This window comes from Pseudopipra pipra, chromosome 1 (genome assembly GCF_036250125.1).
Source record: "Pseudopipra pipra isolate bDixPip1 chromosome 1, bDixPip1.hap1, whole genome shotgun sequence".
NCBI lineage: Eukaryota > Metazoa > Chordata > Aves > Passeriformes > Pipridae > Pseudopipra > Pseudopipra pipra.
Genome location: NC_087549.1, coordinates 60,917,717 through 60,938,287, shown reverse-complemented (window position 1 = coordinate 60,938,287; position 20,571 = coordinate 60,917,717). Strand labels below are relative to the sequence as shown.

The window sequence follows — 20,571 nt, the reverse complement described above, 5'->3', positions numbered from 1 at the left end:
ACACTGCAAACACTTCATTGCTTTACACATCTAAGCTTTTCTTCCCTGGTTCCAGCAGGTTACCCTTATAAATGCTTATAAATCAAGTGCATTCCTAGCTGCTAATCCTAAAAGAAGGTGACTGTGATCCTAGCATCTTTGAAACTATGTGGCCAATTATTGCATACCTCTTCTTCTTGCCTGACTGCTATAATACTTGATTAATCTTTATAAAATGTGTTTTCATTTTGTAACAGTAGTTAAACAACCATTATAGCACAAGTATTTTTAAGTATCCTGTGATAAAATTTGCCCCTATACCAAAGATATTCACAGGGTACTCCTACATTTTGCATGAATTGAATTCTGAATGCCTAATCAGGCCATCTGTACAGAGATTAATTTTACAAGTGCTGCATCCCATGCCTGTAACTTAATACACTGCTACAAAGCATTCATTTAACTTGCCCTTCCTCACACCCTCTTTGCTTTAACTGTTGAAGAAATGGCTGCATCCTCTGCAAGACAGGCCAAAGTTGACAATCTTAGATGCTCTGCAGGACACTTTCTTTGACAAGCTTCGTCGCAGTCGCTCTTTTAGTGACCTGCCATCGCTCAGGCTAAGCCCAAAAGCAGGGCTAGAGCTATATGTGAGTCTTGTTTTTTGTTTGGTGAAGGATTTTTTCAGTCTCTATGTGGCATCTCCATTCCCACGCATGCTTCGTGCGTTGCTCTCCGTTGCAACTCACTCATTTTGCTGACTGATTAGAGGGGAGGACATAACTGTCAGCCCATGCAGCTCACATTCAATCAAATTCCTCTTGGTTTCTACAGAGATAATGATCAGAAGTCAACTATCTGTGGGCAGAGAGCAGGGCAGGAATACAAGCCAACAGTGTTCTTAAAAATTACCTGCTATACATTTGCCTAGTAACATGACTTTCAGATGCTAAAAACATACCCATGTCAAGGGAAAGAAGAAATAAATCTTTGAATGTAATTATGTTTAGGGGAAAAAAAGCTACTAATAGTACTGGAAAAAAAAGATGCAAGTTTTGGACATTTTAAGCTTTTGCAGCTTAACAACATGTGAATGCCTACAGTTCTTTCCAGCAAATTGTCAGCAAAATAGTAGTTGCTTTCCATCTATGCTGTGAATTTCCATGAGTTAGCCACATAACAGAGGAAGCTCTGTAGGTCAGATAGGCAGATGATTTTTCTCCGTAGGTCAGTCAAAATGAACATATATATATATATGCTGTGATTGTTCTGGAATCTGTATAGGCTGGTTTTGCTTCTTAAATGATCGATGTCCTGCTCAATACACCACTACACAATTTTGCTGCTTCATTTCAGAAGAAACTCACATTGGATGTGACTCCTGTATAACTCTGGTTCAACAATTCTTACAGAGAATACTTTCTGCCACAGGCAGAGCATACTTTCAACAGAAAAGAAATTGCACAGTAGTATCACCATTAAAACACCATGACACTAGATAAACTTCTGGAGCAAACTGTTACAGTTTAGGGATTGCCACTTTAGAAGTCAGAAAACAGAACAGAAATCTATAATGGATAGAAAAATGCAGACAAGATGGCTTAAGTACAAAAAGAGCCATGCTTCAGGAACCAGAGGAGTGCACTAGAAATGCTGTCTGAGGAAATCTAGTAGGGCGAGTGGAATTCGTGTCTCTCTTCTGGGGCTTATCTCCTAGAGCTCTCTGCTTAACAGAGAGATGCTAAGCCCAGGTTTTCCAGCAGTTTTCCTGATGAAATGAGGAACCATGCCAGATGAAAGCAGAAGTTGGATTTGAAACATTTTTCCTATCTCTCAATCTTGAATGCCTATTTAATCTTTTTGCTTGCCTTTTTCTTTCAAGGGCACATGCTTAATTTTTTTCTTCTTTCCAATGCTGCATGAAAAACATTTTCTCTCTGTTATCTTTTTAGTCGAATTTGCCAGATGATGTCTTTGAAAATGGAACAGTGACCACCGAGAAGCGGCCTCTTTCCTTCACTTTTGGTGACCTGCCTTATGAAGACTCCGTGCCCCCTGCCAACTCAGCGGAGTCCTCTTCTGCACATGTCAGCTCCAGCCCTGACATCAGTGCGATGCCCACCCAGCACCAAGCTCTGGAGTCCTCCAAGAGCTCAAGCCTAGACTGTAGCAGCAGTGACTCTCGCAGAGACTCTGTTGCTGAGCCAAAGGACCTGCCATCCCAGGGAGAGGTAGCAGTGGCTGAGAACAAGACCATGCCAAGGGCAGCTCCTGAAGTTTGCCAAAAAACCTCTGATGCTGGAAGCGATCATGTCTTTATAGAAACAAGTGTCCCGGTGTCTCTCCTGCAGGACACGGATGAAGTTTCAGAGCTCAAGCCTGTGGAGCTGGATACCTATGAAGGCAACATCACAAAGCAGTTGGTTAAAAGGCTTACATCAGCAGAGACACCCCTGACTCCAGAGAGGCTGACATGTGAGGGGTCAATTAGTGGGGAATCAGAAGGATATAAATCTTATCTTGATGGAAGCATTGAAGAAGCCTTGCAAGGGCTTCTCTTAGCTCTTGAGCCACATAAAGAGCAGTATAAAGAGTTTCAGGACCTGGACCAAGAAGTGATGCATCTAGATGACATCCTAAAAGTGAGTACATTTTCAGAAAATACTACCCTAAAGAAAATCTGAGCAGTAGAATCTCCTCCCCTGACTCGCAAACATCAAAGTAGGCTTTTTGGAGAATAGTAAAATTCCCCTAGTAGCAGTAGGCTTGCTCCTACTTGGAACATCCTTTCACAGTATTGCATTTTTAAACTTCTGTTGGCAATGATGTGCTTATCATAGCCTTGTATCCTCAAGCAATGGATCTTTTATCAAAACTTGGGGGAAAGAGAAAAAGGTGCTGTGGCAGAGGTATCATTAAATTATACCCTTCTCTGAAGAATCCACTTGTGAACCCATTGCTTGTGCCATACTGGAGATCAAATATAGCCAGGCACCTGCCTTTGAAATCTATGAGTCACAGCCTCAGTGGGTGCACATTAGCATATTACCCCTGAACTCCACGGAGCTGTGCAAAACTGTACCAGCTGAGGATCAGGCCTTGTAGCCATAGAAGCTGAATTTTCTAAATTGCCAAAGGGATTTAAAAGAACAAGTCTCACTGAAGCTTGCCATCCCCACATCACCTACACTTCTTCCAAGCCTTTTCCTTTTTCCCCCATCCATTTTTATAATGAAAGATATCCTATCATTACACCAAGATGGACAAAAATGCTGAAAATCAGAAGAAAAGGGATTTGCATGTGTGTTGTTGATATGTTTACAATGGATCACTGTGACTCATATCTCCCCCATGAATAATAACTCATGATGCATTACTGTGCAAAGAGTATTATATGGGAAATAATCATTTCAAATGCTTCATATTCATATGCAACTTGCTCTGAGAGTTATTTAAGCCTCATCATTCAAAAAACATGGTTGAAGAGGAAGGAGGGAAACATTTATTCTTCTCCATTACCTTTTTACAAAGAAACTCTGTAACCTCCTTATTTCCATTGATATTCAAAGCCACATGGTACTTTCCCAAGTTGAGTGCTTTTTTTGACAGCCTGCAGCCCCTGTTCATGCATTATTTATTTCCCAAGGAGGTTCAAGCAGACAAAGGTACCATTACTATCACTTTCTAACTTCATGGCTGCTCTGCAGCCTATACAAAGAGGTCAACTATCCAAACAGCAGAGGGACAATGGAGACTGTTTCTTTAGACTCCTTCGATCAGAAATGACAAACGGATGGATATGGGATGGGGGGCAGTGAGGACGGATGTATGCAGACAGGATTCATGCACACTTGGGATGGACGCCTCTTCCAGATCTGTTAAAGTGTGTTTGCCGCCTATTGTTCAGCTTGCAGACTGACATTCAGCATCACCAGCAACCGTGCTGGGCTCCCCATGAAAAAAGGTTGAGCTGTGGCAGAAGAAATCTCTCTTGGCCATATAGAGAAAAGGAGAAGCCCACATGTTGCTGTTTGCTTTTGCTTGAAGAAGCTGCACCACCAGCCCTAAAGGAAATGGTAGCTAAACCCATCAGTGCTGCGCAGGAAGTGGGATACAGCAGCCACCCATGTCACAGATGTGTTGGGAGGTGTGTTTGATCAGCTAATGACTGTACAGTCAGTTTAAGGAGTCAAGTATTGTAAGTGCAAATGTATGACCATCACTGCATTTGTATTGTGTGCAAATGAATTGGAAATAGAGCTCCAACCCTCTTCAGCTCCACGTGGTGCTGAATCTGAACTCAGAGGCCAATGCATTTCTTTCTACAAGCTGAAACAAAGTCATGGCTCCTGCCTGGGACTGGAAGATGCAGCTTATATAATGGCATTGTTGGCTCATGGCTGCTTCTGATCGAATAATCACATCGTGTGAAAGATGTTGAAGTCATTGAACCAACCAATGGAGATGACCCCTCAAGCTACATCTGATCCTGCAGGGTGACCCTGAAAGCAACTCTGTGGACATATCTGGATGAATTGCCACATGGGGCCAGGGCCTTTGGTATTTCCTACAGCAACTACAAGGTTTCCTTTGCATTTCTTCCTAGCAGCAAGGTGGGATGGTTTCCCCCCTCTCTAGCACTGTTAATTTCTGAATTACAATATTGCCTTTCTCTGTCACCAAGGAATCTGATACCTAATTGGCTTTTCCTTGATTAGCCATTTGGCTTCAAAGGCCACAAAAGTCCTCTCATTCTGTTAATAAATCTGCAGATATGGGACCAAATTAATTCCTGGCTAAGGTCTGTTGGAGTTTCATCTGGAATAAATCAGATAGTGCCATTGGATATGTAAAAAACTGGCTTCTGTAGCTAGGACAGCAATTATGGAATGTACCTTCCCCTTTCAACTTCCATTGCATTAATTGCCACCTTTCCTTTTGGAGAACACTGAAAGCTGCAAAACTTGGACTCAAGACATACTTCACATTTCTATGAAACACACTGAATTTTGCCTTTGAGGGTTTTCCTTTGGGGTAGAGAGTGGGTAGGATGGGGAGGGGAGGAGGAACAGAAGGGTTTTCCCAGTTCTCAGGCTTTAATTGTATATGCTATGAATATGAAGTCTTGAAATGAAACACTCAATAAAATGAAGTTTTAAAAATAAAATTAAGAATATGAAAGTTTTAAGCTTTATAATGTTTTTCTTATCTTTCAGTAGTAGCTAATATCTGGGGTTTTCATTGGTTCGTTCTGCCTTTGCAGTGCAAGCCAGCAGTAAGCCGAAGCAGGTCCTCCAGTTTAAGTCTAACAGTTGAAAGTGCTTTAGAAAGCTTTGATTTCCTGAACACCTCTGACTTTGATGATGAGGAAGGTGGTGGTGTGGAGGTTTGTAATGGTGGAGGAGGTGCAGACTCAGTATTTTCAGATACTGAGATTGAGAAGAATAGGTAAGTTTGTAGTAACTGCCAGCTGTGCTTACGCCAAACTGATACCCTAGCTCTTTGTCACTAACAGGGGATCTTGGTGCACAATTTATTCAAGGAAGACTGACTAATCCTTGATGAGTTTATAGGTCAGAGGGTTCCCTGCATACAAAATTTTGTGGCTGCTGCATACAAAATCTTCAGCTTCCAGGACCATTTCTTTCTCTGTTCAAATATATGCAATTTGTCCTTCAAAGGAAAAGGGTAAATTAAATTAAGCTGACATCAATACTGGCAGAGCCTCTTCCTTGACATAGGTTTGGACCTGGCCTTCCTTGGATGTAATTACTAATTCCTTTGTGGTTTTCCCCCCCCCCTTTGTCTTTTCTCTCTAGCCGAATGAGTCTTTGCAGTGGATTAAGCTTGTCAGTAACAATAACACAGGGCCAGATTTAAGCAGCATGATGTAGGTTTCCTTTGGAATGTAAGAGTGATGACTGGTACTCTGTTCATGGCCCTGCGTGTTACCTGCCCTTCTTGCATCACTTTTGGTCTTTCTGAGGAAAAAAAAAAGGCAAAAAAAGAAAAAAAGAACAAAAAAGCTGTGGTGTTTGTGCCGTGGCCTGCCATTGTTGTGTGACTTCAAGATGCTGTGCTTCAATCATTAGATCCTAAAAGCATGTTTGCATACTTTGAGCTGACACGATGCCCAGCAGGCATGTAAGCGGCACTAGAGCTGGAAAAAAGGAAAGAACATGATTCCATCACACCTTGCACTTTCCAACCAGGGAGCAATACTACTCTCAGCTTGCTTAAAGCAATTTTGAGTGCAACAAGCAACAACCATGCAGTTCCCCTCATCTCATGTTCTCTTTCCAGAATAAGACTTGGTGGGAAGAAAAATTTTGGAAATTGTGTTGCTTGCTAAACTGGCACTCTGAGCTCAGTCCAGTCTGTCCTGATTTAAGGATCCAGCTTTAACCAGTTAGAGTAGAAATGAAAATTTCTTTTTTCCCTCTCTGGCTCATCCCCAGACAGTACAGATTCCCACTTCCATTTTTAGATGTGTAAGTGTGTGACTCAGTGTAAAGATTGCAAGTGTGGAAACTTCTGAACTTGGAGCCAAATACACTTGCCATCTTGGGACTGACCTCAGGCTTTGCATTTAAACATGGGGAGGACCATTTGTACAGCAAGACAGTCTTGGAAATAATGATTTAAAACACAGTGAGACTAACTCTACACTCTTACAGAAACAATTGGCAAAGTAAGCTGTACACATTATGTCTAAAACAGCGTAAGAAGACATCATGCCTCTTACTTCAGCAGTGGTTTTCCTTCCTTCTGCAATGAGCCTTAAATCTGGCAGCAGGAGAACACGGAAAGCACAGAGCTGTTCTTAGCAGCTCAGTGCTTGGGGTGGCACAACTTGTCATGGTGCTTAATCCACAGTGACTGGGCAGGTAATTCATTAACAGATGAGAGAAAGCTGTCACCACCAAGGGACAGGTTAACAAGGCTTGCTTGGGCATCACATGACTCAAGGCAAACCAGTCAGGGGAAGGGTCTGTCCCCTCGGTGGGTTTATCCCTCCTGCACCCAGCCAGGGCAGCACTGCTCCTTTGCAATATGAAGGTGTTAATCACCAGGCTTCTGCCTGCTTTCAGCTCTTCTGCCGTGCTCTTTGCTCATCACCCTGTGTGAGTGTGCGTGTGTGTGCGTGTGTGTGTGTGTGTGTGTGTGTGTGTGTCTGCTGTGGCAGCAGTCAGCCCTGCACTGACCTCCTCCTTCCTCCCTCCTCAGTTACAGGACAGAGCACCCAGAAGCCAGAGGCCACCTGAGCGAAGCTCTCACCGAGGATACGGGTGTGGGCACCAGCGTGGCCGGCAGCCCTCTGCCCCTGACCACAGGGAACGACAGCCTCGATATAACCATAGTTAAGCACTTGCAGTATTGCACACAGCTCATTCAGGTACCAGGCCTGCCTCATTTGGGGCATATGTTTTAAAATGATCCCTGCCTGCAACATGGGGACAAGCAGGCTGGCAAGGTCAGCACTGCACCTGGGAGGCAGCAGGAGCTCAGGGCTGGGACAGATGCCATGCTGAGATAGGATGGTGACCACCCCCAGCCAAAAGAGCCTCTGTCTCTTCCATCCTGGCCCATCTTTGAGCACATCTGACATGTGAACTGTGGGGCACTTTGCAGAAGCTGCCCAGGAGGACTGAGGGGCAGTGCAGCAGATGACAGAGGCATCCCATGATCTGGGTTACAAATGCCTGCTGGCTTCGCTGAGAGGTCCTCAGTGAGGTTGGTCTCCAGTTAAGGCAGCCCATGTCTTCAGAGGTAAAACAGAAGCCCCTGTCCCCAGTGTTTAACTGAGTCCCAGCTGAGGCTGCAATGTTCAAGAACAGAAATTAATTTCTACGTGTGAGGCAGAGAGATTGTCTGCAACAGACATGGTGAGGGCAGCATGTGGCAGCCCCTCTGGGACATCAGACTTGTCAGTTCATGCTCACAACTTACTGGAGGTGAGTTTTTGTAGGTTTTTTTTCAGAGCCCATGCACAACAAATGTGACTTTAAACCTCCAGTAAGAGAGGGCATCAGGGTTTCCCTGATGAATCAAAACATGCTACAACATCTGCTTTACAGTTATTCACTCTTCCATCTTAAATATAATTCACTTTATTTTCCCAAAGGCCCATTGAAGCAATACAGAGTAAGCCTGATTCCAACACTCTTAATGTTTTTCTGAACACTCTGCTGACTCACAAGTATGAAAAAAAGGGAGAGTTTTGATTTAAATGCAAGAGTACACTGTAAGTATGCATCTGAGGGAGTCAAGCTTGAACTATGTCCACACACAGAGCAGATTTGGTATGAACAATATTTACAAGAACTGCTGAAGAAAATGCAGATGTCAGCACTAGGGAGTATTAGCAAGGAGAAAGCACATTAACAAAGGCACCTGAGTAGCTAATCAGAGCTGAAATGTACTGGAAAAAGAGCAACCTGTGGTCTTCCATGGCCTATGTTATGCAAAATTCAGACTAATATTCTTTTGTGGCTTTAAGGCTTTTGAAGATGGATTTCTTTAGCAATGTAGAGTGAGTAAATCAGAAATTACTTATGCAAATGGGTGCTTGGACACTCAGGTGTCTGGGTGTGGATGTAGATGTTAAAGTTATAAGCAACAATGCATATCAACCAGGACCATAAAATATTCCAGAGACAAAAAACTTTGAAAGTTAAGGAGATCTCATGGTTCCAGGCAATGGATTTGCTATTTCACATCAGGTGTTTTGGAGTTTTTTGTTTTCTTCTGAGGCTGGGGTTTTTTTTGGTTCAATGACTTATTTTCCTCTCTTCCCATTTGTCTTCACCAGCAAATTGTGTTCTCCAGTAAAACACCATTTGTGACAAGAGACCTCCTGGATAAGCTATCCAGGCAGATCCTCGTGATGGAGAATATTGCGGAGATTAGCACTGAGAACTTGGGAAACATCACCTCTCTTACTGATGGTAAGAGACAGTTTAGGGGATTTCCTTCTGAAAAGAGTTTGGTCATGCATGCCTGCTGAAATAGTCGCTGTGCAGAGCTCACCATTGACGCAGAGCTGCCACTGTAGGAAGGGCAGACTCAGGGTTACCAGTAGATGTAGCAGTCACCACAGCCAGGCAGGTGCCATCTACATGTGTCTTCAACACTGGTATCTGGAAATAAGCAGGTGGGAAGAGAAAGGATTTCTTATCCTGCTTGATATGCAGAGGATGGATAGATGTCATTGGTGGGGTGGGGATGTTGACACCTCTGAAAAGCCAAATTCCTCCACCTTTCTTTCCTGAGGAAAGGCAGGATCTGCATTACACTATCAGAGGCGACTCCTTGAAAATTTTCATTTTTAGTCATCTCTATGTTAATTATTTAGTTATTTTTCTTGTTGTTGCATCTATTTTAATACTTGGAATAGTCTGACAAAGACATAGTTACTCGCCCTCGTGAGCACTTTGGCAGGGTAGGTAAATACAACAGGATGTATTTACTTTATCAGAAAACTGAGACAAAATTGAGTGATTTATACAAGGCCACAGAGCAATGCTAGAACAGGGATCAATCTTGTGCAGACCGTTTGCAGTATTCCCCTACTATTTTGTGGTATTTAAAAAGATGGGACATCAGTGCCAAGAACTGGATCAAGAACAAATTTTCTCATGTACCATGGGAAAGAAAAAAAACATTTTACAAACCTGAGGTGGGCACACAGTCATGCTCTGTGAAGGTAATGGCATGGGCTGACCAAGCAAGCAGTAACTGTCCATCAGTGGGCTAGGGTGAAATTTCCTCCACTCTTACCATCTTTTCTCTTCTGGAAGTCAATGCTTTCGGCATGGCTTTGTTTTATCATTCATTTTGTCTTCTCCTCCAGCAATTCCAGAGTTCCACAAGAAACTGTCACTGCTGGCTTTCTGGATGAAGTGTACTGGCCCTTCGGGAGTGTATCACACATCTGCAGACAAGATGATGAAGCAGTTGGATATCAATTTTGCCACCACTGTGAATGAGGAGTGTCCAGGACTTGCAGAAACAGGTACTAACTGCTGCAAAAAATTGTATCACTCATCAAAAAGGGGAACAGTTGTGTACTGGACTTTATTCAATCTCCATTGTTTTGTTTTCCAACCCCTTGGAGGTCTGTTTGGGCATAGCTCCAAAATCTCATTTGAAAACTGTTGAAACAGTTTTGGCCCAAAATAATCAGATCATAATAGGAGAAAAAGGCAGAAACAGAAAAGTAAATACTGTTTAAGGTTTATGACTTAGTCAGAAAGTAAGTCTATTCACAAATACACGTTTGTAAGTGATTCAGTGAAGTAGGAATCCTCACATTTAAATTTTTTGTATATACATAATGTCCATGCCCCATTACAGTGCACTAGGATGAAATTAATCCACATTCAAGTGAGTTTGTCTGAGCACAGGCTTCTATCTGGAGTGGGATGTGCTATACATCTCAAACTCCAGCTATACTGACTAGCTCTCCTTTGGACAGAACAGGGATATAGGCTGACCTGCTCGGGTGTGGGCACCTGCATTGCAGATGCCTACCCAAGGCAGTGTTCTCCTTCCTGCTCCATGCTCCAGCTCTCACAGACAGTGCCTCAGACTTGCTTTCTGTATGCCATATGCTCACGTAGGAGCAAAAAAACCAGCAAAGCCAAATCCTATCTCTGTGCACATCTCCCTACCTCAGTGGCATTGCAGAGATGTAACTGGCGGTGCGTGTGGGTAGGTATTTAGTGATTCAGGATATTGTTTGGGTAGAAATGATGTTATATGAATTGGATAGAAAGCTGCACTAGCCATCCATAAACTGCAGAGTTCATCCTTACAAAGATATCCTCTGGTTATGAAACCTAGACAGGGAGAAGGTCTGTCTAGCTTCTCACCTAACCACAGCTGTGGTTAGAAACATTGGGAAGTATCTAAATTTGCAGATACAGTTCTTTCTTTCTGGCTTTGAAGTGTACTGTGGCATTTTGCTCCTACTAACCTGACCCTTTGTCCATGGCTGCCTGCAGTCTTCAGGATCCTAGTGTCTCAGATCCTGGACCGGACGGAACCTGTCCTCTACTCCAGCATGTCCTCCGAGATCATTACCGTCTTTCAGTATTACAACTATTTTGCCTGCCACAGTGTTAATGACCTTGGAAGCTATTTACTACAGCTTGCAAAAGAAGGTAGGGTGTATAAATTCTGCTGGCTAACTGGGAAGTACATCCGTGTACTTCTGAGCGCGGCACAAAACAGTTCAGCTCTGAGACTGATTTTACAAAAGAAGGAGGACAAGGCACACAGGCACCGAGAAGTGCCCTGGCTACTAAGTGTGAATGCACCTGAATGGTTGTACCTGTCAAGGGAAAGGAGCAGATGCAGATAGACCCTCAGTCATTTCTATTTCCATATTCAAATGGAAAAAAAAGTATGTTGAAAGCATTGATTTTTAGGAAATGGTTGATGGTGGTGGTCTGGGAAGTTTTGTGTGTCCACAGCTTGGGTTTTGGTCTTTCACCATCTGTTATGGAGACACCTTCTGAAGTGCTGAGCAATTCTCAGGATCCAGGGGATTATAGCACCTCAGTGTTTTGCAGGCTCTGCCACCAAGAGCTAAAGAGAGAAGCAGACACTCCACAAAGTATGCTAGACTGCAGCCCCTAGCAAGCCAAGTTTTCTTCTCTATTTAAGAGGGAGTTTGAGGAACCTTGCCTAGTTTTCCTTTTTGTTTGGGCATACTCTGGAGCTTTTGCTCAAAAATGTGGAAGGAACAAGGTATTTCAGCCCACCTCTGAAACACATTAGCCCTGGCTCTTGGTGGCAGACATCAATATGCCTAGGAAAAGCCCTCACGAACATGCTCTGGAAGTCAATACACTGACAAGGATATTAAGTTTCACTTGTTACAGGGAGAATTTACATCTTCCAGCAGAAAGTAGTGAAGATTTGACAGGCAGACTCTTAGCTCTGGGTAGATGTAAGCGCTGCACTGTCCCACAGAGCTCATCTACTCATCTCCTCCTCCTCTGATCATCTGAGAAAACAGCCCAACTTAAAGCCCAGACAATTCCCTATGCGGACACACTGCAATGTTGCAGTTGATCAGATGGGGATTTTTTTCATGTCTTTTGTGTATATAGTGCGAATTGAGGATTGCTAGTGAGAAAAGGAGCAATCAAAAATACTGAGAGGATAAAGTAACAAGGACCTTTCTCTTGCACTTCTAGCGTCTGTGGTTCAGGTGCTGCAGTCAGTGAAAGATGGAAAACTGCAGCAAAATGTGTCCAAAATAAACTCCAATAACCTTCCACCACAGCAGGAAGTTTTGAGAGCTTTGGCTTTACTTCTCAATGAAAATAAAAATGAAGTCAGTGAGGCTGTGGCATCACTTCTGACAGCAACTGCAGAAAATAGGCATTTCAGGGAGAAGGTAAGTGGCAGAAAATCTGTTCCATGAGAGACCTGTATCATCATGACTTTTTTCCTACCTGTGTGTCTCAAATATCTATGCAAATAACTGCTCCAAACTTGATTTAAACTGATCCAGAGGGATATCCTCTCTAATTTTTCTGCAAATATGCAGGTCTGTTTCTGTCTTTATGCCAGTCTGCTTCTGCCTATCATTACACTAAACAGGTACTAACCAAAACCGCAAATACTAACTGAGTGCTGTGCTCTCCAGCTATCTTCCTCACTTCAGCATTTCTGCTGCCCTGTCTCAGACTTGGCTTCAGTCCAAGGCTTCAAGGTAACAGTTTCCAGCATCATCAACATGCAAAGACATAGGTCTCAGATTTTTAATTTTTCTCCCGAAGGAGGCTGCCATCTGTGGGACTTACCACCATTTCTGGAGGGGCTGGATTGCCTTGGGCAAACGCAGCTCAGCTGTGAGATCTAAGATTTGAGTCTATCACAGATACCAAAAATAACAAGCAGGGCCAGGTTAAACACAGAAATTAGATAGAAGAGAGAAGAGGAGTAAGAAGAAATGAAGAGTTGGCTTCTGCCCCTTCATGGCAGATCTTTCCCTACTATCCTTCTTGTTCTCTGTCAGGAAAGAGCGAAAGAAAATGCAGTTGGAAGAGAAAGAATAGAAGGAGTAGAAGAGTAGAAGAGGAAGACTAGAAGGAAGGCAGAAGGAGGAGAAAAAGGAGCTCACTTTTTACTTCTGCTTTGCTCTGTCAATCTAGTCCCCTCTTTGCCTGCCCTCCCTCTTCATCTTCCATTTTTGCAGCCTCTTAGTATCTCATACCAGCCTTCTCCATCCCCAGCTTCATGGAGGCAGCATCTCAGGGAAAATATAACCACCTCCTGGAAATGGCATGGGTAGCTGATACCTGGTTCACTGCCTGCAGGAAGGACCACAGCATGCCTTCTATGAGGGTATTGTGCAGCTTTATGCTGCAGATGAGTTCACTGCACAGCCGACTGCCACTGAGATTTGCTGCTCAGCAATACCTACTGATTTTGGGGGCTAAGCAGTACACTGGTCTAGCAGCTCATATTAAACTTGTAATCATTATTTTAAGGCTCCCTGGGGTACATCCGGACCTGTTCATTACTATCCCTATGTTAGAGAGACCATCTCAACAGTCATCTCTTGAGATTTTTAGACTCCTAGGCCCATGTAAAGCTCTTTGGCAATGTATGGTGAAAGGCCTTCAAGAGTGACAGATTGAGCATCTCACTTTAACATGAACTTTTCCTCACCAAAAGCTGGCCTGAGACTGGCTATGACTACTGGCCTGGCCTGAATCTGCTGGAGGGAATTATCCCGCCCTGTTAACTGTAGCAGGGACTGTCCCCCTCCATCCCACATACTCACTGTCAGGGAGGCAGGCTGCAATTGTTTGCCTTTTAGTAGGGTAAGAATACCTCCATGCTCCATCCTTCTGCTCCACAGAGGCACAGACATTCTCACTGGTATTCTCCTTTATCTGCTTTCAGGCCTTGATTTATTACTGTGAAGCACTAACCCAGCCCAACCTCCAGCTGCAGAAAGCAGCTTGCTTGGCTCTAAGATACCTCAAGGTAAGAGACAAGGAATTCACTGTGGCACTGGGCTTTACTTTAAAGAAAGGACATTTGATAGGTACAAACATCAAAATAGAAATTGCAATAACAGCAGCAGTAGTGTTTGTGGTTTGCATTGCTGTGCTCCACCTTTCTCAGATACCATGCTGTTTGGGACTGGTTTAGAAGCTTCATTGCACACACACCTGGGCTCTGTGACAATGGCCGAATTTATCTTTCACATACCATCTTTTCCTCCCTCTCATATTGACTTCAGGAGACTTATTTCCACATCACAGAGAAAAAAATATTCATCCATAGAGTACTGACTGAGAAGGACAAAAAACGTCCTTTCCCAGGATAAAATTATAATGCATGTGTATTGCAATAGCAGAAGAGAGAGACAGGTCACAGCTTGTTTTATGACAAATAACTGGTACATCTGGGCACTACAGCTTCAGCTAGCATCTGGTACTATCTTTGCACTCCCACCTAAAATACACTTCTGTTTTGGCTGTATAGAGCCATAGGAAACAGCAGCCACCTACGCCTGACTGGTACGGGACACTGGGGCAAAAAATGGGTTCCATGAGACAGACCCACTGTGGACTGAGTATTTCTCCCTCTAATCTGTCCCCTGGAGAAGACAGCTCCAAAATGTAACTTCATTCCAGTCACAACTGGTGCCATCCAATACATAATCCGGTATTGTTTAAATATATGAAAAAACTTTTCCCTTAAATGAGATGCTGACAGGCATCCCTGAGAGGCAGTGGTGAGGCACATTACACATTTGCTGCATGCAGGTTGCAGTGGGGTTTTTGACCACTCAGGAAAAGTCGAGAATAGAAATCAGTGGTGGTGGGAACTGGAGCTAGACACTTTTTAACTTGAGCAGTGTGGCTCTGATGCGTCTTGAACAGTGAGAATGGCAACTGCCGTGGAAAAAAAAGCTGCTGAGGAGAAGTATCATCATTTGCCCTTTCTTTCACTCATCTCTCTTCTTGTTGTATTAAATAGCCTGCCAGAGACACTATGACAGCCGCTCTCCCTAAAGACCTGACATTTTTGTAGCAGAGAACAGGATTATTCCCTGCTTTCTACCCAAAATAGCAAAGGCAAGGCAAAAGTGTGGAAATGTTGGTGAGCGCAGGTGTTGGTGAGGAGCCTGCACTGAAGTGACTGGGCTGGCCAGCCAACATGTCCCTGTAGGCAGCTGGGATGGCAAAGCTGACTCAGACCTACCAGCTTTGATATGTTCTATGTGAAACTCATTCCCTAGATCCCTGTCTCCTGTTTGTCTCCTTGCTACATCCTTGCCTTGGCAGTTTTATGGCCTTGGCCCAAAGCCCATCACCCATCCCACAGTCAGAAGCTGCAGAACAGAGCTGGTCAGCCAGGATTATGTATGTAGTGCATAGGGAAGGAAAATTAGAAAGGCTCCACACTGACAGCAGAAAATATGCCTACTCCACATGCTTCCCCTCATGGAAACCCCATTACTTGTGTCTCCACCAAGGCCCCCTTCCCATGGAGTAGGAAGGGCAATGCAGAGGATGGTTATTATTTCCATGCAAGGCTGTGAAAAAAAACTGGAGTGTACTGTGTGGTGCTAATGTGGTTCTTTTTGCACTTTCCAGGCTACTGAGAGCATTAAAATGCTGGTCACGCTCTGCCAGTCTGACAATGAAGAGATCAGAAAAGTGGCGTCTGAAACCCTGCTCTCCCTTGGTGAGTTGCCTGGTTCAGAGCAGTATTTAATTTCATTTTTTAACAGAGCAACATGTAAGACACCTGAGTTATGCAAATGTGATAGTCTAAATTGAAACAAAAATTTACACAGAGACTCAAACAGGTTAGAAAATATAAATTCTTAAAAATCATTCATTTTGAAAACAAAGCAAAAAGACAGAAATTGAATTGTGTGAGTCTGGAGGCGGAAGTAGAAAAGGAAGACTAGCAAAGGAGAAGTTGAGAAACAGAAAAAAATTGATAATGAATTTGAAAACATAACAGCCTTGAGAAGTCAAGACCAGCACACTGCCTGCTGTGTCTTATACACCCTTCTTTTGGGGATACCCTCCTATCACCCCTATAGTGCCATAGTCATACTCTCATGTGCCATTAGCACTGTGAATTGTTCATTTAATCTAAATTATTTTTATATGTTTGTTTGGACAGTCTGCAAGTCCTCCTTCACATAGTATCTCCAGCACCTTGCGCTGACCCTCATTTGTCTTTGAGACTACAGAACACCCTGTTCATTAACCTGTACTTTAGCTGTATTAGCAGTATGTGACTGCAAGTGTGGCTGCACAGTTTCAGGGCACCAGTACTTCGGTGGCACAGAAAAATTGTATTTTTCTGGCCTTTAGGCTAGGCATGCATTTCTATTCCATGGGGAGTGCGTCCATGTGTGATTTTAGTTATGCAAACTCAAATATACTCTCTTTCATTCACCAGTTCAGCAGGACTTCACTCTGCTGTTGGGCATGTTATTGCTCAGGTTATAAAACAACTGGCCCAGGGACACTTCTTTTGAAATCTCTGATTGTTCTGTCATTCTTTTAGACAACATACAGAGACTATTTTGGTTCCTAATGGCTAATTCAACAAGACTCAATGCTATCTTCATGAAGATGCACATAGATGACAGTACCTAAAAGAAAAGGATTTGAGAGATACAAACATTTAGCAAATATACTGTTTCCTCTTTTTCAGCAGTATATAAGTAAAGATGAGGATAGACTCACTTCTTTAAAGTGGTGGGAAGTAAGAAGTGGATAAATTTTTGTTACGATCCAGTGAATAATGTTACTAGAAATGCCTCTGCCTGAACTGAGGTGCAAATGAGACCATATGCCAAAGCCAATAATATGGATTTTATTTAATAGTAGATGTGAGGCAGAGATAGAAAGAAATAGAAAAAAGGAAGGGGGGGAGAAGAAAGAGAGTGAGAGATTAAAATAGAAAATGTATCACCACTCTGTGAACCAGGTGGCTTCTTGTGTGTCTGCTTCTAGTCTTCTTAGTGGTGAGGGTCCTGCAAAGCATAGTGTCCAATGGATTAATATACGTTCAGGAGATGCCCAGGCACCTCCCCTGGTGGGGGGAAGCTTTGCACCTCTTGCGACAGGCTCTGGATTTGTTGCCTCACTTGGATCACCTGCAGTCCTCTGGTGGTAGAAGGCCCCAGGAATGAGTCTGGGGAGTGCTTTGAGGGTCTTTGATGGTTTATGACCCTTCTCAGCTGCCTCTCACATGAATGTCCTGTGTGTATGTGGTCTTTCTGGTGGTGGGGTGGGCAGTTTACTGTGTTTAGTGTGGAGAGATTTTGCCATCACACACCCAAAACCCTTCTCCTCCACCACCTGATGAGCCTTGTTTACTTCTCTTCAGACCTGAGATAATTAGACAATAGTCTTATCTCAAGTTCCCTGTCACAGTCCAAGTTCCAGTCAGGAGGCATATTCAGAGGGGGGGGATGGCGGGGGTGGGCTTCTTGCAGTTTGACAAAAAGGCTTTTTATAATTTTGACAATGTTTAAAACATTAACATTTCAGTCCCTCACAGCTTTGAATTGTCCAAGGCAGAAGTGGATAAATATCATCTGCCTCAAGTATATCAAAACTGAGTTGACACAAGTACCTTAGGTCATTCAGGAAGACAAGTGTACAGATACTGTCTTTTAATCATACAAGCCACATGTGCTGCTGTTTTGCTTTAGACAACCAAGCAAATTACATGACAAAATAAAAAAAAATAAAATTGAACAATCAGGGCATGTTTAATTTTCCAAGTAATTTCCGAAATTGCTTTCCACAAGATAAATTTTAAGAAGGGCAAGAAGTTACTGGCAAATCACTACTTTCTAACAGCAGAAAACTCAGTATTTAAAATGCTGTAGGGCAATGAAGTAATACATTATTATGCTTTAACATTTTGCATTCAGGTGAAGATGGGAGACTGGCATATGAACAGCTGGACAAATTTCCCAGGGAATTTGTTAAAGTTGGAAGCCGCCGTGGAACTGAAGCTGCCACAGCTTTTTAGATGGAAAAGAACCTGCTTATATTCAACAGGCATTGAAGTAGGATGGAGCTGCACTTCAGTGTGGGGAGCAGGAGGAAAACTTTGAAGTATTCTAGAAGTGTTTCCAAACGTAGCAATTTACAGACTTCTTAAGGAAAAGCAAAATCTAAAATCCAGCTTAAGGGTTCCTATTGGCTCCTCGTCACAGCTCATGATGGAACAGTTAGTTGGATGCTGAGGAAAAATACCTTCTTGACTGATTCATAACAAATAATGTAATTGCAGTTATTCAGCCTCAACAAACTTCTGCGAGGTTTTTAGAATTTGGCATCTTCATATATTCTCCTATTATATTTACTTCCTTGAAGTTGTTGTGAAAACCTGAGACATGCGATACTGTATCTAACAAGGACAATCAAGAGGCCACCTGAGCAGGACTGCAAAGCAGCTTCCCCTTCAAGAGTGTTCCCTGCAACACTCCAGTGGCAGGAAATGCTGCTCAGCTTTCTCAGTTGCGTCTCAGTAATGAAATAGAGAGCAAGTTTCTTCAAGTTTTGCCTCCACAAACAGCATGATGTAAACCCTGGGAGGTGTCACTTTGGTGACTCATTCTAAATGCCTCCACTGGTCTTTTATTCCCTTTCTCTTGCCCTCCAGCAACAAACCATCATTAATCCAGAGATTTGTGAGGGGGAACCAAACAATCATGTAGGTTTCTAAAAATTAAATGAAAAGGTAAAGTGCATTTATTTATTCTGAGGAGTGAATACAGCTAATTGCACGAGTTCCCCAAGCCATTTTGTCCTGTAAGTTGCAGGCAGGATTGGATTTCATATACTCTAATTAGTGGATCATAGTTTCTATAGAGTGATTTCAATATAAAGAACTAGAACAAACTAAAGTGGACCTGGGAGGCAGTAAGAAACAGAGGGAGAAGTGAATGCATCTCTCCTCCCTGCACTGCAAGGATAAAAGGCAGTGAGTGTTTCAAACTGTTGATTACAAGCCTTAAGTTAACAGAGGAGGTGAATAGAATTTAACAGAAGAGTGTTCCTGTACTGTGTTCATTATGCATGAAATGCTATTTAGATGTCAATTGAAGTATCCAAATTTGCATAGACGACATAGAAAATATTGCAAACAATTCACATCAAAAGGAAACCTTGTGAGTCAAACACATTGGCAGGCAGGGGTCATTTTTGTTTTGGTTTGTTTACTGTGAATGTTACAAAAATGTACATATCTGTATATTTATAAATATATATATTCTTCCTTTAATTAAAGAAGTACATTTTGTACAGTGCAAAATGCTTACTTGTTTACTGAGCGATATAAACTTTTTGCAGAAGGTGAAATAGCCATGTTATGGTTTTTATATCACACTTGTCCCATCAGTTGAATCCCTTCAACATGTCTTTTTGTATCAACTTCTGCTTTTTTTTTTTTAATTTTTTTCTTTTAGTTTTGTGGCATTTGTACTCACCATATTTCCTATCACATTTAAGTTATAATAAAGATTATTTTTTAATTACTAAGCACATCAGTCCATATGTATAGTCACTCTTTCCATAAGCAGCCTCTCCACTGTCACACTCATAGTTTAGGTTCAGAGCATTCAAGATACTTATCAAAAAAGGCTCCACAGGGTCTAGCAGAAAATATGCTGAAGAGGTTTATTACCAAACTTCTGCTGATTACTCTTCCCTTTTGTGAAGGCAGACTCTCCTCTGACAGAAGACGTTCCTTTTCCTCTTACAAACATCGAGGTTTACGGCACACACCTCAGGGAATGCAGAACTGCGTATGGAGCACAGAGCCAAAGCTGCAGAGAGCATGGGGCAGCTCACATATAGAGGTACCATGCCAAAAGGAGTTTATATCTCATTTCATTGTGGTTTAAAGCCACCCTCAGGGAAGTTCATTAGCCTAAAGCTGATATCCTACACCGTTATGACTATTAAAAACCATGGATATAGCTCCTAAGAACCAGATAGGAAGGAGAAAATCCTGCTCTCAATAAAGTCAGTAAGGGAATCCACAGGAATTTTAGTAGGACAAGGTTGAACCTGGGATACAGATGCATAGAGGCTAAATTTCACTTTGAGCATTAATACTGTTTTAGAAAACTAAATAAAACTATCATCTTCTAACATGATTCATTACAACCTTCAGAAAGTTAACAGACCTTAAAACTTCCAAAACTTGAAGGCAAGTAAAAAGGAACAAACCATGTATTTGTCTAATAACATGTATGTTTTTATGCTCACAGAGCTGATAACGCTGCCTTTTCCTAGCACATTAATGCAAGAGCTCTCCTTTGTGGAGTAGGAAAAATCAGATGCATAGAGGTGATTGTCACAAGACGGATGCTTACCTACTAGCAAAGAAGGAACCAGCAGGCAGTAATTACCAAAGCTTTTTCTTAGGGCTGCAGCAGGTTGACTCAAACAAACTTAAAGGTTTGGGCCACCCCAGAAAAGTACGTTAGGAAAACGTTCCTGTACCAAAGTAGCTCAGCGCAGATGGAAGAGATGGGGAGCTTGCCAGAAGCACACTTGGGAAAGGGAC

General features: G+C 42.7%; 1 protein-coding gene across 3 annotated transcripts in view; it reads left to right on the top strand.

Annotated features, from left to right (window-relative positions):
* The window catches only part of RIPOR2 (RHO family interacting cell polarization regulator 2), a 107,643-nt gene extending 88,102 nt beyond the window's left edge, over window positions 1-19,541 (top strand). For 2 of the 3 annotated variants that reach the window (XM_064658443.1, XM_064658454.1), the window contains exons 13-22: window positions 1,932-2,621; window positions 5,243-5,427; window positions 7,207-7,375; window positions 8,792-8,927; window positions 9,833-9,994; window positions 10,986-11,144; window positions 12,186-12,388; window positions 13,906-13,989; window positions 15,612-15,702; window positions 17,924-19,541. In XM_064658443.1, coding sequence (XP_064514513.1) covers window positions 1,932-2,621; window positions 5,243-5,427; window positions 7,207-7,375; window positions 8,792-8,927; window positions 9,833-9,994; window positions 10,986-11,144; window positions 12,186-12,388; window positions 13,906-13,989; window positions 15,612-15,702; window positions 17,924-18,024 — 1,980 coding nt within the window. In that variant the 3' untranslated portion in view covers window positions 18,025-19,541. Of the gene's footprint in view, window positions 1-1,931; window positions 2,622-5,242; window positions 5,428-5,798; window positions 5,870-7,206; window positions 7,376-8,791; window positions 8,928-9,832; window positions 9,995-10,985; window positions 11,145-12,185; window positions 12,389-13,905; window positions 13,990-15,611; window positions 15,703-17,923 lie in introns of all 3 variants that reach the window. The other variant, XM_064658433.1, reaches the window with a different exon arrangement.
* The last annotated feature ends 1,030 nt before the right edge of the window (window positions 19,542-20,571 follow it).